The sequence below is a fragment of the Hyla sarda genome, chromosome 5, assembly GCF_029499605.1.
Source record: "Hyla sarda isolate aHylSar1 chromosome 5, aHylSar1.hap1, whole genome shotgun sequence".
Taxonomy (NCBI): domain Eukaryota; kingdom Metazoa; phylum Chordata; class Amphibia; order Anura; family Hylidae; genus Hyla; species Hyla sarda.
Genome location: NC_079193.1, coordinates 118,340,504 through 118,357,017, shown reverse-complemented (window position 1 = coordinate 118,357,017; position 16,514 = coordinate 118,340,504). Strand labels below are relative to the sequence as shown.

At 43.4% G+C, this 16,514-nt stretch overlaps 1 protein-coding gene across 11 annotated transcripts in view; it reads left to right on the top strand.

Moving 5' to 3' along the window:
• NR4A3 (nuclear receptor subfamily 4 group A member 3) overlaps positions 1–16,514 on the top strand; it is a 534,362-nt gene that overhangs the window by 380,906 nt on the left and 136,942 nt on the right. For all 11 annotated transcript variants that reach the window (XM_056520160.1, XM_056520158.1, XM_056520159.1 and 8 more), the window contains one exon: positions 1,128–1,330. In XM_056520160.1, coding sequence (XP_056376135.1) covers positions 1,128–1,330 — 203 coding nt within the window. The remainder of the gene's footprint in view (positions 1–1,127; positions 1,331–16,514) is intronic.

The following is a 16,514-nucleotide window of genomic DNA, read 5'->3' as shown; positions in this document are numbered from 1 at the left end:
GGGCGGTCCATTTTCACCGGGGGGGCCTCTTCTCCGCGCTTCGGGCCCGGACTAGTGACGTTGCCTTGACGACGATGCACAGGGACGTTGCGCATGAACGTCCCTGTGCGTCGTCGTCAAGGTAACGTCACTACTCCGGGGCCGGGCCCGAAGCGCGGAGAAGAGGCCACCGGACGGTCCCTGCAGCATAGATGGCCCGGACCAGCTCACCCTACCTTCCCGCCGAGGGGAGGTGTGTACAAAACAAAAGGGGGGAGCTGGATGATGACGAAGGCCGCAGTGGTCTTCAACCTGCGGACCTCCAGAGGTTTCAAAACTACAACACCCAGCATGCCGGACTGCCGATGGCTTGCTGGGAGTTGTAGTTTTGCAACATCTGGAGGTCCGCAGGTTGAAGACCACTGATGAAGGGATTGACAGGCGGAGAGTTCACTCGAGTATAAGCCGAGGGGGGCGTTTTCAGCACGAAAAATCATGCTGAAAAACTTGGCTTATACTCGAGTATATACGGTATATGGCAATCGCATTATCGCAATATTTACCTCCATAATCGCAATCGCACATTTTTCCCAAATTGTGCAGCCCCATCAGGTTAGAAAACAGAGGTACCAAGCAAAAAGGAGCACCAGCCCAAGACTCAGGTGAGTTTACTTTATTTTACACCCCTATCAGGCTTTCAAATGTGTTCTTTAATTTAGTTACCGAATTTCTTTACACACCTCCTCGTTTGAAGTGTCCTCTTATTACGATCAGAGATATTCACCATCAGGTACTGCAGGATCTGTATTGGCATCTTACCTACACAACACAGTCCATATACCCAACACACAATAGAACTATACAATCCACAGTTTATTGAACTCAACAGACAGTGTAGTAGGATGCCACTGGTGTCTGTTGTTAGAAACTGAAGGCACATTAAGTTGTAAAACAGCCTTAGTAGCATTTATTAATTCAGATAATCTATTGAAATTATTAATTTCCTTTTTATTATATACCATGCCTTTATGCTATGTATTCTAATAAAATGCACTACATGGATTACAGAAGGATTGAATTTGATGTAGTAAATGATGAATTATACATTGTGCAAATCACTAACTTTGTATTTATATTTTTGCACATAGTACTCTGCTATTAGTGATCAAGCTACTGCAAGTACAGATACAGAACATATTCAGCAATTCTATAGTCTTCTTACTGTCTCCATTGAAATTTCAAAAAAGTGGGCTCAAAAGATACCTGGATTTTCAGAACTTTCTAAAGATGACCAAATATTATTGATTGAAACAACATTTCTGGAACTTTTTGTTCTGAGACTTTCAATAAGGTAATCTATGTTTATTGTTTAATTATTGTTTATTTTGTAGTTAGAATTAAATGGGAACTGTCATTTGAAAATACTTTTGACATGTCCCCCACCGATCATTAGAACCAGCAGGGAGAAGTGCATTCTAAGCACATTCACTCCTCTCTGTTCACTCACTGTAGACTGTCCCCAGATTTTAATAGAAAGTCTATTAGCCCATCTCCTGTCTCACACACAGAGCACGGACAAACAGCGTTCAGCCACGTTCTTCTCCCTGCTCATTCTAATGATCTGTCGAAGTCTAAACCCAGATCCGAAGTGATCCAAATTTATGACATGTCCTTAGGACATGTCAAAAGTTTTTTTTTAGATTGATAAATTTAAGGATACACTTAGGGTGCTCTTACACATCACTAAAGACTGTAGCTAGCACTTGTAATTTACTGGCACTTACAGGTTGCATTGGAATTTGCCTTTGTTTTGAGTAGCAAATCCATTATTGACATCACATCACAATCGCTAATCACAGCCTCTAGGAACTAGGAAGCATGTGTTAAAAACTTTAAATAGGTCAAAATATCTTTCAGGTTGTACAGATATGATGTGGGTGTATAAAGGTTGTGGCACGATTTTCTGTATACACAGAAAAAAACGCTGCAATATTTCCACAGTTAAAATAAACTTGTAAAACTGCAACAGTACATCAGTGTGTCAGTCTGTGAACACAGCCTCAGGTGCTTGTTGCTAAGTGCCAGTGATCAATAATAGAAAGAGTAGTTAACTTTTTAGTGCTAAACAATGAGGTTCACCAATGGATAAAAGTATAACACAGAAAGTAGAGAAGGAAAAACACAGAAAGCCAGCACCTCAGCCTAGCACTGGTTAATCACCGTTAGAGGGGTGGCAGAGATATACAAGGATACAATTTCTTGTGGTGGTGCAGGCTGTGAAAACAATTGCAATTCACAAAGGCAAAAAAAATGACTTTATTACTTAAGCAGATTGGGTTGATGTGAAGGGGAGAGTTGTTCAAGGGACATAATGGGCCTCATTTACTAAGAGTGTAGGGTTTTTTACTAGTGTGAAATGTTGTTTCAGACTTGTAGGATTCCATTCTATTTACTGGGCCTCATTTACTAAGCTGAAACCGACCAGTTTTTGTCGGGTTATTTTGGCACAGAGTGTCTGTGACATGTCTGGGACAGTGTGCACCAGGAAAATCCAACAAACCCAACATTGCACTGTGAAAAAGGGGCGTGGCCAGTCCAAAAAGGGGCGTGGTTGGCCCAAAAAGGGGCCTGGTTTCGCAACCTGACCTATTTGCTATTGAATTCACAGAAAAACCTGTGGATAAATGGCAGGAAATTTCCACCTAGGAAAAGCTGATCAGAAAATGTTCCCGCCTTTTCCTCATAGTAAATAGAGAGTAATCCTGCAAGTCTGAAACAACATTTCCCACTAGTAAAAACCCAACACTCTTCAGACCAGCTTTTTCTAGGTGGAAATTTCCAGCCATTTATTCACAGGATTTTCTGTGTATTCAATAGTAAATAGTTCGGGTTGTGAAACCACGCCCCTTTTACCGATCACGCCCCTTTTATACAGACCACACCCCTTTTTGGCTTTTCACAAGGCAATGTCGGGTTAGATGGATTTTACTGGTGCACACTGTCGCACAGTGTCTCAGACATTGTGCACCAAAATAACTTGGAAAACCTGACAAAAACTAGTGGGTATTCAAAAAATGTACAAGCCTTCTATATGGACAAAAGAATGTTGACACTGCATTCGACTACTGAGTTAAGGTGTTTTTGCTGCACTTATTGTATGCAGGAGCATAAAAGCAAGGACACAGCCATGTTATCTCCAAAGAGAAACGTTGGTAACTTGAGCTATACTAAAAAGCTCTGTGATTGTAAAGAAGACCCGTGACGATTCCGAAATAGCAATTTTTTTGAATGTGCAGGTTTTGGGGGGGGGGGGGGGGGGGCGGGTGATCATATACATTTCATCTGATGGTCTGCAAATCTTTCAGATTAGCAGGCACTTTATTACAATAGGGGCCATGTATCATAGTGCAGGCTATGCAGGGGACCATGCATATAAAATTGTGGGGGCATGTTCAGCATTGCCTGTACCATCCCATTCAATAACCTCTACTGACTCTGCATTAACCCTTACTTCATCATGTCGTGTTGGAGTAGGTCTCGGCGCTGTGAGGTCCCCGGTTCCACAGCACTGTTTTCCACTTCTGATGCTGTGCAGTTCCGCAGACTGCCTGGGTTTACAGCATTCTCTCATGGTGCTCTTCCCTCTATTTGCTATAGAAGAAGTTCTAAGTAGAAGCTTGAATTGTGCTGCTGGATGACCGGTATGCAGAAGGACAACGTCAGAAGGTATGGAAAGTGGTTTGATCTTTTATTCATGCAACGCGTTTCTGGGTATTTAAAACCCTTTCATCAGGCATCCTAAGGGTTTTAAATACCCAGAAACGGGTTGGATGAATATGAGATCAAACTACTTTCCATACCCTCTGGCGTTGTCCTTCTGCATACCAGTCATCCAGCAGCGCGATCCAAGCTTCCGTTCTTCTGAACTTCTTCTATTGTCCATTTCGCGCCGATGCTTTAGGCTCGGGAAGCCGCAGCAGCTGAGCATTTCATTACATGTCTCTGTAAGTGTTGTGCCTGGACTCTGCACAACCTGTCCAGGTGAGCGAGTTACAAATCAAGCTCTTATCACAACCTACTTTGGTGATCCTGTAGAATCCAAGAGAAAGTATATCGGCACCGCCAATCACACACTTGATGCTAGAATCCGCAACTACATTCAGTAATCCGACACTCCGTGAATCCGGAAAGTCACATGAGCTAAAGGAGGACGACTAGGTGGTGCACTTCCCATAATGATCAGCACGTAAATAATGTAACAAAAGAGATTGGGAACGCACTCACCCACGTCAGATGTCACCGATGAAAGGATCAGGCCGGCATCTCAGCGGTATCCAGGCTTCTAGCACTATTCTAGCATTATTTACTTTGGTGATCCCACTCAAGGAAGCGCTTTGTGTTTTATGTCTTCTCTATTTGCTTTTGATCAGAATTAGTTAATCTGTGTTGTCATCAGCCTTACCTGCACTATTAAAGGGGTACTCTGGCCCTAAAACATCTTATCCCCTATCCAAAGGATAGGGGATAAGCTGTATGATCGCAGGGGTCCCGCCACTGGGGACCCACGCAATCATTCATTCAGTACTCACGACTTTGTGAGCTCTCCACAGCGCTGGAGGCTCCGAGTGTGAAGCACAACGACCACAGAGCCGGAGTATTGTGACCTCACAACTCCGCCCCCGTGTGACGTCATGCACAAACCTCCGGCCCCGTGGTCGTCACGCTTCACACTCTGAGCGCTGCGGAGAATTCACAAAAGTGGGTGCGAAATGACAGATTGTGGGGGTCCACAATCATACATCTTATCCCCTATTCTTTGTATAGGGGATAAGATATATTAGGGCCGAAGTACTCCTTTAACCTGTATAAGCAGTTTGTGCAGGTGATGCTTTGAATTGCCATATTTTGACCCCCTACTTTTTTATTTTTTGTCCATGATCTGTAGTTTTTATCTTTAGCATATTGAGAATGATCACTTTTTATTTTATTGTTTCTGGGACATGGAAATCTGCAATATTGGTGTTATTTTTTTTTCCATTTACAGCATTCACCAATCAATAATGTTAGTTTTTATGTACATTTTTTTGAAGCTCTAATATATTTAAAAAATAGAAAAAGGAGGTGTGTTGAATTTTTATTAGGGGTAGTCTTTTACAAAAATTTTATTAGCAGATGTTTATTAGCAATCATTTCAGAACAGTGCAATTGCATAAAGTGGTGCACCAAAATTAACATGTGGGTCTGAAACCCAAAACTAGTGCAATTTTTTTTAAGTGAGTAGTTAAAGTAATTTTTGGTTTCAGTTTTTAGAGCCATAGGTTGTGTCAGGGCACAGGGCATTGTAGTAAGTAAGTTATTAACTGTAACTTCCAGCATGCCCTAAAACAGCCTATGACTCTGAAACTGACCCAAACCAAAACTACAACTCCTAACATGTTGCATTTTATAGTAGTATAGCATAAGTTATAGTGCAACATGCTAGGAGTTTTAGGTCTGCGATCACTGGGGTCCATCCAGATATGCTTTACCTGGCAACGTGTCTGTTCCGGACCATTTGCTGCCAGCCGACCAAATCCTCATTGACCGCTACACAATGAAATTGCCCCTGCTGCACAAGTCAGCACAGACAAGGGGCACGCACCCCTACCTCCTCCATGACTACTAACCTGCTAAGATGACTTTGCCCGGATGGGTCAGTTTGGCATCCCCAGCTGGTGCAGCGGGTGGCTCCTCAGCCAAGTCCTGTCAGTGAATTAAGCCCTGGCTCATGGAAAGGCAGCAGTGAGGAGCCTGGCTTGAAACACTTGGTGGTTATGACAGGAAAAGAGGGCACACAGATCATGCTGGGGGTTCGGCTTGGGGCTAAGGACTGGGGTGACACTGGTTTCCACCAGCAGCATGTATCCAAGGAAGGGGGTGATTCCGACTCCTGCCTTGGGCCGCACCCCATCCTGCTTTAAAAATACAGAGCACTACCTTGGGAGAGAAACTAGTATACAAGGAAAAGGCTCCACCTCCTGCAGGGATTTTGCCAGACTTGTGGTAGCCCTTTCGTGTGCAAGCCAAAGCCCCAATTATAAACCACACCCCTTCTGTAAGTCCCACTCATTCAATTTTTGGCACATATTTTCCTTTCGGCCAATAAAATTTATACTTTTAGACAATATTTTTAACCCCTTAAGGACCACGTGTTTTTCCATTTTTGCACTTTCGTTTTTTCCTCCTCACCTAAAAATCATAACCCTTTAAATTTTGCACCTAAAAATCCATATGATGGCTTATTTTTTTGCACCACCAATTCTACTTTGCAGTGACATCAGTCATTTTACCCAAAAATCTATGGAGAAACGAAAAAAAAAATCATTGTGCGACGAAATTGAAAAAGCGCCATTTTGTAACTTTTGGAGGCTTCCGTTTCTACGCAGTACATTTTTCAGTAAAAATGACACCTTATCTTTATTTTGTAGGTCCATACGATTAAAATGATATCCTACTTATATAGGTATGATTTTGTCGTACTTCTGGAAAAAATCATAACTACATGCAGGAAAATTTATATGTTTAAAATTGTCATTTTCTGACCTCTATAACTTTTTTTATTTTAATGCGTATGGGGCGGTATGAGGGCGCAATTATTGTACCGTGATCTGAAGTTTTTAGCTGTACCCTTTTTGTATTGATCGGACTTTTTGATCGCTTTTTATTCATTATATAAAAAGTGACCAAACATATGTTATTTTGGACTTTGGAATTTTTTTGCCTATACGCCATTGACCGTACGGTTTAATTAATGATATATTTTTATAGTATGGACGTTTACGCACGCGGCGATACCACTTGTTTATATTTATTTTTATTTACATGTTTTTTTTATGGAAAAAGGGGGGGTGATTTGGATTTTTATTACGGAAAGGGTTAAATTACAATCATTAACTTTTTTTTTACACTTTTTTTTTGCAGTGTTATAGCTCCCATAGGGGGCTATAACACTGCACACACTGATCATTTACACTGTTCACTGCAAAGCCATAGCTTTGCATTGATCAGTGTTATCGGTGGTTGATTGCTCAAGTCTGCATCTCAAGCTTGGAGCAATCAATCGCCAGAGGGATGCACTGGAGGAAGGTAAGACCTCCGATCGCATCATAGCTGATCAGGACACCGCATTTTCATTGCGGTGGTCCCGATCAGCCCCACTGAGCAGCCGGGAAGCTTTTACTTTTGTTTTAGATGCAGCATTCATCTTTGAACGCCGCGTCTAAAGGGTTTGTAGCACGCGGCACCGCGATCGCTGCCACGCGCTCTTAGCCCCAGGTCCTGGCTTCAGATACATGCCGGGACCAACCCCATATGACACGGGGTCACCACGTGACCCTGCGTTATATCGCGGGAGCCGGCCAAGGACTTAAATATACGTCCTTGGTTGTTAAGGGGTTAAAGTTGCTGAAACGTCAATGCATTCCAACTATTGCATTGTATTGATCTGTTAAATCTGTGGTCTACATGTTGGAGGCAGGCTGTACAAGCAGATCCATGAAAGCAGACATAGGTCCTTCAGAAGGCCTCTGGCTGCCATGGTACCCAATTGGCTCATCATAATTACGTTACAGGTGTGCAGATCAAAGGTCTAACAGGGTGACTGTCAGACAACCTCAACCTAGATTGCATGATCGCTATTGATCACAGAATTTAGGAGGTAAATAACCAGCATCAGTGTGGTTACTGATGTTGGTCATTAGCAGCAGGTGTCAGCTGTAGATTGTAGCCAGTACTCTTCTTGTATGATCCTGCTTCGTAGACCTCTTCCAGGCTTGTTCTGTTTATTGACGTTGGGCAGGCAGGAAGGGGTTAAAAGTGGCACCATCATGCCACCTTTTTCAAAAGTTGGTTTAAATCTTGTTCAACTGTAGGTGCTTCTATGAAGTTGCAATGCAGAACCACCTTCTTGGCCACAAAGCGGTACACCATGCAAACCCATAGTTGCGCCACCAAGTGTTAAAGCATACATTGCATAAAAATCGCCTATTCCCTGTTGCATGATTCAAAGTTCCATACTGTATTTGGGTCTGGAAGTGACGTGTACAATACCTGAGCGGTCAAAGCCTCATGAAGTGGGTTTCTATTTAAACCCACTTCATGAAGCTTTGACTACTCAGGTATTGTGCACGTACACACAATATAGTTCACCATGAATCTGGGTTTAATGTATGCACATAATTCATAGTGGGCAGCAAAACAGCGTACCCCAGCTCCTCAAAAATAGGATAAAATCACTTCTTTATTTAGGATTCATATTCAAATCCCATCATGAAAAAACAACACAAAAGTGAAAAGTGCAGTAAAAGTGCGTTTCTACCCTGGATGTCAACCTCCATCGCTGTTGCTGCGTTCCATGGTGTCCCCGATGCTCCGGATGTCTCTGCTTCCCCGGGTTCCCTGCTCTCCGTCGCCATCATCACGTCACTACGCACGCACGCCGCTCCTATTGGATGACGGGACGGCGTGCGCGCGACGTGATGACGACGATGGAGAGATGACGCTCCTGAGCCCCGAGGACAGGTAGGGGCACCGTATATGGCTATCCGGCAGCAGCTGAAGCAGTCAGCGCTGTCGGATAGCCGTTTATGCGATGGCCCCAACATACAAAAGCATCGTATGTTGATGCTGCCTTCAACATGCAATGGCCTCTGAGAGGCCATCGCATGTTGAAATTAACGTATGTCAGGGCCATCGTAGGTCAGGGAGTCACTGTATATATATATATATATATATATATATATATATATATATATATATATTGCAAATTTTTTTTCAAAGCAGCAAATTGGTGTTCTGAAGTCATTTATTGGTTTTTGCTTATGTGTACTAAAAAAAATGGTATTCAATAGTGATTTATTGTTTTTTGCTTATGTGAGCCAAATTTATCAACCCCCTGTAATAGTATGATAAATATGTCACACATGAGCAAAACTAAAGCAAAAAAAAAATGCAAACAGAACTCGCTTACCAAAGCAACGATGATAAATGTCCCCGTGTATGCACATGATCAGGATTTGATACTGAGCAACATATAGAATTTTTTTTTTTTTTTGGTGATCTGATGGGTATGCTTTTGCATGATTTATTGTGTCGGCTGATAAATTTGGCAGTGATATGAGGTTGTTTTTAAAGATTTGGATTAGACTCTTCATTTTGTAGGGAAGACATTAGTATGCTTTTAACAATGTGGTAACAGTGTGGTGAAAACCCTTTCCTGCTCCAGCCTGACTGTGCACATACTACAGTTTTAGGTCCAGTCATAAAACTGGATACGGGTCAAAAATGAGCCGACCGGAGTCACCGTTTGACTCCGGTCGGCTCATTAAAGTGAATGGAGTTCAGCGCGGGTCCGGCTGGGGTACGGGAGAGCCCGGTTTGCCCCTCCCCCAGCCGGATCCGGCACCGGTAGTGTAAAACCGAGATGTGAATGCAGCCTTAAAGGGGTTATTTAGCTTTCTAAAATGATTTTCCTTTAGGGAGGAGAAGCAAAAACACTTACTAATTTGGTGTCTATATGAATGATAAGCCGATGATATTCTGATGATAACTATTTATTATAGTTACAGGATATGTCATTAGTATCTGATATGTGTGGATTCCAGAGGTGGAGCCCACAATCTCAAAAGATGTGTACAGTGGTCCCTCAACATACGATGGTAATTTGTTCCAAACGACCCATCGTTTGTCGAATCCATCGTATGTTGAGGGATTCGTGCAATGTAAAAAGTGCATTTAATACTCACCTATCCCCGCCGCTCCGGACCGCGTCCTCACCGCTCCTGATGCTGTCCCAGGGGCTCCCGATGCTGTCCCGCTGCTCCGGCTTCTTCCGCATCTTCTCCGGGGTCCGGGCCTCGCTTTCTGGTGACGCTATTACGTTGGTGCGCCGGGATGGCTTGCACAGCGACGTAATAACGACGCCGGAAAGCGAGGCCCGGACCCCGGAGAAGATGCAGAAGACGTCGGAGGATCACGAAGTGAACCCGGAGCAGAGGGGATAGGTAAGTGAACCTGTCCGTGATGCTTAAACTGCTATCCGACAGCAGCTTAAGCATTTTGCGCTGTCGGATAGCAGTTAATGCGATGGCCCCGGCATATAAAAGCATCGTATGTCGATGCTGACATCGACATGTGATGGTCTCTGAGAGGCCATCGTATGTCGATTTGATCATATGTCGGGGCCATCGCATGTCGGGGGTTACTGTACTCCGACCCGTGTCCCACCAGTTGAGACAACTGTTTACTACTGCATCCAGGTGGAAAGTGAATGAGATGGCTGCACATGTGTGTGGCTCTTTCTATTCATTTCTATAGGAGTTACACAAACAGTTGAGCACACTTGCTTTGACCCCTTAAGGACACAGGGGGTACCCATACGCCTCCGTTTCCGAGTCCTTATGCCCTGCATTTGTCCGCTCCCTGACGCTCGCCGGGCAGGAACAAGAGCGGGATGCCTGCTGAAATCATTCAGCAGGTATACCGTGACAATGCCTGGGGGGGTCCTGAGACCCCCATGTCGGCAATCGCCGGAAATCGTTGATCAATTCAGATCAGTGATTTGTGGCTATTCCGGGCTGATCGTGTCTCATGTGACCTGATAGCCTGGAAAATAGGGATGATCAGAGTTGTCATTCTGATTCTGAGATTGTTTTTTGGTGACATATTCTACATGTTAGAGGTAAATTTTTGTCGATACTTGCATCATTTCTTGGTGAAAAATTCCAAAATGTGATGAAAAAATTGAAAACTTTGCATTTTTCGAACTTTGAAGCTCTCTGCTTGTAAGGAAAACAGACATTCCAAATAAATGATATATTGATTCACAAATACAATATGTCTACTTTATATTTGCATCATAAAGTTGACATGTTTTTACTTTTGGAAGACATCAGAGGGCTTCAAAGTTCAGCAGCAATTTTCCAATTTTTCACAAAATTTTCTAAATCGGAATTTTTCAGGGACCAGTTCAGTTTTGAAATTGATTTGAAGGGCCTTCATATTAGAAATACCCCATAAATTACCCCATTATAAAAACTGCACCCCTCAAAGTATTCAAAATGACATTCAGAAAGTTTGTTAACCCTTTAGGTGTTTCATAGGAATAGCAGCAAAGTGAAGGAGAAAATTCAAAATCTTCATTTTTTACACTCGCATGTTCTTGTAGACCCAGTTTTTGAATTTTTACAAGGGGTAATAGGAGAAAAAGCCCCCCAAAATTTGTAACCCAATTTCTCTCGAGTAAGGAAAAACCTCATAAGTAAGGAAATCCCTGCTCTGCCCGCCCCTGTATGTCGGGCAGAGCGTGGAGAAGATGGCGGCGGGTACCGGAGTGTATGAGGAGGCGGCAGTAAGAGGCGGCAGAGGCAGCGGTGGAGTGATCTTCACTGCTGACTTCTAGGAGTTGCCTAACTACAACTCGAAGCATGCCCAGACAGCCAAAGGCTATCAGGGCATGCTGGGAGTTGTAGTTTTGCAACATCTCGAGGGCCACAGTTTGGAGACCACTATACAGTGGTGCCCAAGCTGTAGCCCTCCAGATGTTGCAAAACTACAACTCCAAGCATGCCCAGACTGCCCAGGCATGCTGGGAGTTGTAGTTCGGCAACATCTGGCCCTGCCTGGGCAGTCTGAGCATGCTTGGAGTTGTAGTTTTACAACATCTGGAGAGCTACAGTTTGGACACCACTACACAGTTGTCTCCAAACTGTTCTCCTCCAGTTGTTGCATAACTACAACTTCCAACATGCCCTTCGGCTGTCTGGGCATGCTGGGAGTTGTAGTTTTGCAACAGCTGGAGCACACAGGTTGGGAAACACTGAGTTAAGTAACAAACTCTCAGTGTTTTGCAACCAGTGTACCTCCAGCTGTTGCATAACAACAACCCCCAGAATGCACGGACAGCCAAAAGGCATGCTGGAAGTTATAGTAGTATGCCTCAAGCTGTTGCATAACTACACGTCCCAGCATGCCCTTCAGCTGTCACTGCATGCTGAGAGTTGTAGTTTTTGCAACAGCTGAAGGCACACTGGTTGCGAAACACAGATTTTGTTACCTAACTCAGTGTTTCACAACCAGTGTGCCTCCAACTGTTGCAAACTACAACTCCCAGCATGCACTTTGGCTGTCGGTGCATGCTGGGTTCTGTAGTTATGCAACAGCTGGAGGCACACTGGTAGCAAAACACAGAGTTTGTTATTTAACTCAAAGTTTCGCAACGAGTGTGCCTCCAGCCGTTGCATAATTACAACCCCCAGCATTCACAGGTGGGGGTTTACAATGAGTTTCTTGCTGCAAGTTTGAGATGCAGCAAATTTTCTGCTGCTGCTAAAACTCCCAGCGGGAAACTCGCTATGAACCCCCGCATGTGTGAATGTACCCTAAAAACACTACACTACACCTACACAAAATAAAAAAGTAAAACACTACATATATATATATATATATATATATATATATATATACCCCGTTCCCCCCACCCAATAAAAATGAGAAACGTCTGGTACGCCACGGTTTCTAAAACGGAGCCTCCAGCTGTTGCAAAACAACAACTCCCAGTGTTGCCGGACGGCCTTTGACTGTCCAGGCATGCTGGGAGTTTTGCAACAATTGGAGGCACCCTGTTTGGGAAACTCTGCTGTAGGGTAATTTTGGTATCGGAGGCAAGTGTAATTCTTGCATCCGGGTCCATCCCTATGCAAATCCCTAATTTAGGCCTCAACTGTGCATGGCGCCCTCTCACTTCAGAGCCCTGTCATATTTCAAGGAAACAGTTTGGGGCCACATATGGGGTATTTCCGTACTCGGGAGAAATTGCCTAACACATTTTGGGGGCTTTTACCCCTTATGAAAAGGTAAAGTTGGGGTCTACTCCAGCATGTTATTGTAAAATGTTTTAAATTTTTACACTAACATGCTAATGTTGCCCCATACTTTTCATTTTCACTAGAAATAAAAGGAAAAAAAGACCCCCAAAATTTGTAACGCAATTTTTTCTAAATATGGAAATACCCCATATGTGGATGTAAAATGCTCTGCGGGCGCACAAGGCTCAGGAGTGAGAGCGCCATGTACATTTGAGGTGATTTGCACAGGGGTGGCTGATCGTTACAGCGACATAAATGCAAAAAAAAAAACACCCACATGTGACCCCATTGTGGAAACTGCACCCCTCACGGAACGTAACAAGGGGTATAGTGAGCCTTACCACCCCACAGGTGTTTAAAGGAAAACTGTAACACGTTTGCTCCCGCACTAACCACAGGTACTGATGAATAGTGCGGGAGACGCTGATTCCTATGATCCCTACCTTGGCCAGATCCGTCTGGCCGTTCGCCCGCAATCTTAGTTTTGGTATATCTAGAAATGTGGCTGTAACTGGCACGGGCGGGGTTTCTGTAGCTTAACTGGCACTGACGTCAGTGCCGCCCATCCGCAACGCCGCCCGGTTATGAATATTCATCCCCCCTCCCTCCAGCTCTCCCTCTCTTCGACACTCCTAACTGGACTTCACTGCACATGTCAGGAAGCGGCGCATGCACAGTGAAGACCAGTTAGGAGCGGCGAGGGAGAGCTGGAGGGAGGGGGGATGAATATTCATAAACGGGCAGTGCTGCGGCCGGCCGGCGCTAACATCAGTGCCAGTTAAGCTACAGAAACCCCGCCCGTGCCAGTTACAGCCACATTTCCAGATATAATAAAACTAAGATTGCAAGCAAATGGCCAGACGGATCCAGCCAAGTAGGGATCATAGGAATCAGCATCTCCCGCACTATCCATCTGTACCTGTGGTTAGTGCGGGAGCAAACATGTGACAGTTTTCCTTTAAGAATTTTCATTAAAGTTGGACGTGAAAATGGTGTTATCGCAAATTTTTCATTTTCACAAGGGGTAATTGGAAAAAAAGCCTCACAAAATGTGTAACCTTAATTCTTCTGAGTCTGAAATTCCCCATATGTGGATGTAAAGTGCTCTGCTGGCGAACTACAATGCTCAGAACAGAAGGAGCGCCATTGGGCTTTTGGAGAGAGAGAATGTGACTGGAATTGAAGGCCATGCATGTTTACAAAGCCCACCCTTGGTGCCAGAACAGTGGACCACCCAACATGTGACCCATTTTGGAAACTACACCCCTCAAAGAATGTAATAAGGGGTGCAGTGAGCATTTACACCCCACAGGTGTCTGACAGATTTTTTGAACAGTGGTCCATGAAAATGAAAAATGTAATTTTTCATTTGCACAGCCTACTGTTCCAAAGATCTGTCAAAAGCCAGTGGGGTGTGAATGCTCACTGCACCCCTTATTAAATTCTGTGAGGGGTGTAGTTTCCAAAATGGTGTCACATGTTGGGGGAGGTCCACTGTTCTGGCACCACAGGGGGCTTTGTAAACACACATGGCCTTCAATTCCAGACACATTCTCTCTCTCCAAAAGCCCAATGGCCCTCCTTCTGTTCTGAGCATTGTAGTTCGCCAGCAGAGAACTTTAGATCCACATATGGGGCATTTCCATACTCAGAAGAAATGGGGTGTTTCTGCTGTTCTGGCATGATGGGAGATTTGTAAATGCACATGGCCCACAATTTCAGCAACATTCTCTCTCCAAAAGTCCAATGGCGCTCCTTCTGTTCTGAGACCTGTAGTGCACCAGCAGAGCACTTAACGTCCACATATGGGGCGTTTTCTTAATAGGGAGAAATTGGGCTTAAAATTTTGGGTTCCATTATCTAGTATTACACCATATGAAAACGAAAAATTTGGAGTAACACCATCATTTTAGTGTTAAAAATCTAATTTTTCACTTTTTCAGCCCACTGTCCAAGAAACCTGTGAGGTGTAAGTACTCACTGCACCCCTTGTAAGGTTCCTTGAGGGGTGTAGTTTCCAAAATACCATGCCATTTGGCACCCTGGGGACTTGCTAAATGCAACATGCCCCCCCCCCCCCAAAAAAAAAAACAATTTCAGCAAAATTCTCTTTCAAAAAGCCAAATTTTGCTCCTCCTCTTCTAAGCATTGTAGTGCTCCAGCAGAGTACTTAACTCCACATATGGGGCGTTTTCTTAATCGGGAGAAATTGGGCTTCAAATTTTGGGGTCCATTTTCACCTATTACCCCTTATGAAAAAGAAAAAATTTGGGATGACACCATCATTTTACTGTTAAAAATCTAATTTTCCATTTTCATGTCCAACTTCAACACAAAGTCGTCAAACACCTGTGAGGTGTTAAGGCTCACTATACCCCTTGTTACGTTCCTTAACGGGTGTAGTTTCCAAAATAGTGGGGGTTATTTTGCTATTCTGGCACCATGGGGGCTTCCTAAATGCAACATGGCCAAAAACCATGACAGCAAAAAATTTTTTTATAAATCCCACAGTTTCTCTTTCCCTCTTTAGCCATGTTGTGAGCCCGGAGAGCACTTTATGTCAACATATGAGGTATTTCCATACTCGAGAGAAATTGGGCTACAACTTTTTTTTTTCTTCTCCTTATACCACTTTTAAAAATGAAAAAAAATGGGGCTACAAGAGCATTTTAGTGTAAAAAATGCAGATTTAGATTTTTCTCCTCCACTTTAATGCTATTCTTGTGAAACACCTAAAGGGTTAACTAACTTTCTGAATGTCATTTTGAATACTTTTAGTGGTGTAGTTTCTATAATGGGGTCATTTATGGGGTATTTCTCACAGAAAGGTCCCTCAAATCCACTTCAAACTTAACTGGTCCCTGAAAAATTCAGATTTTGAAATTTTCGTGAAAATTTTTAAAATTGCTGCTATACTTTGAAGCCCTCTAATGTCTTCAAAAAGTAAAAACATATCAACTTTCTGATGCCAACATAAAGGAGACATATTGTGTTTGTGAATCAATATAACATTTATTTGGAATATCCATTTTCCTTAAAAGCAGAGTTTCAAAGTTAGAAAAATGCAAAATTTTTGCATGAAATTTGGGAATTTTTCACCAAGAAAGGATGCAAGCAATGACAAAAATGTACCACTATGTTAGAGTAGGATATGTCACGAAAAAAACATTGCAGAATCAGAATAAACTGTTAAAGCATCCCAGAGTTATTAATGCATAAAGTGACAGTGGTCAGAATTGCAAAAAAGGTCCTTAAGATGAAAATGGTCTGAGTCCTTAAGGGGTTAAAAATAGTTAATTTCCTGTTTTTTTAGAGGGAGAACCAAGTGAAATTCAATTTCCACGTTTCCCCGAAAATAGTACCTACCCCGAAAATAGGCCCTAGCTGGATTATCGGGGTGGGCTGCAATATAAGCCCTACCCTGAAAATAAGACCTAGACCAGTGGTATCCAACTTGCGGACCTCCAGATGTTGCAAATGTTTGCAACATCTGGAGGTCTGCAGGTTTAAGACCACTGACCTAGACAATGCCCGGGCTGCAAATATTAAAAAACAAACTTTAACTTACCTTCGTCCTTCTTTCCCCCGTTGCTAAGGAACTGGCCTCCCTGTCCTCCGCTGTTCTCGCTGCGG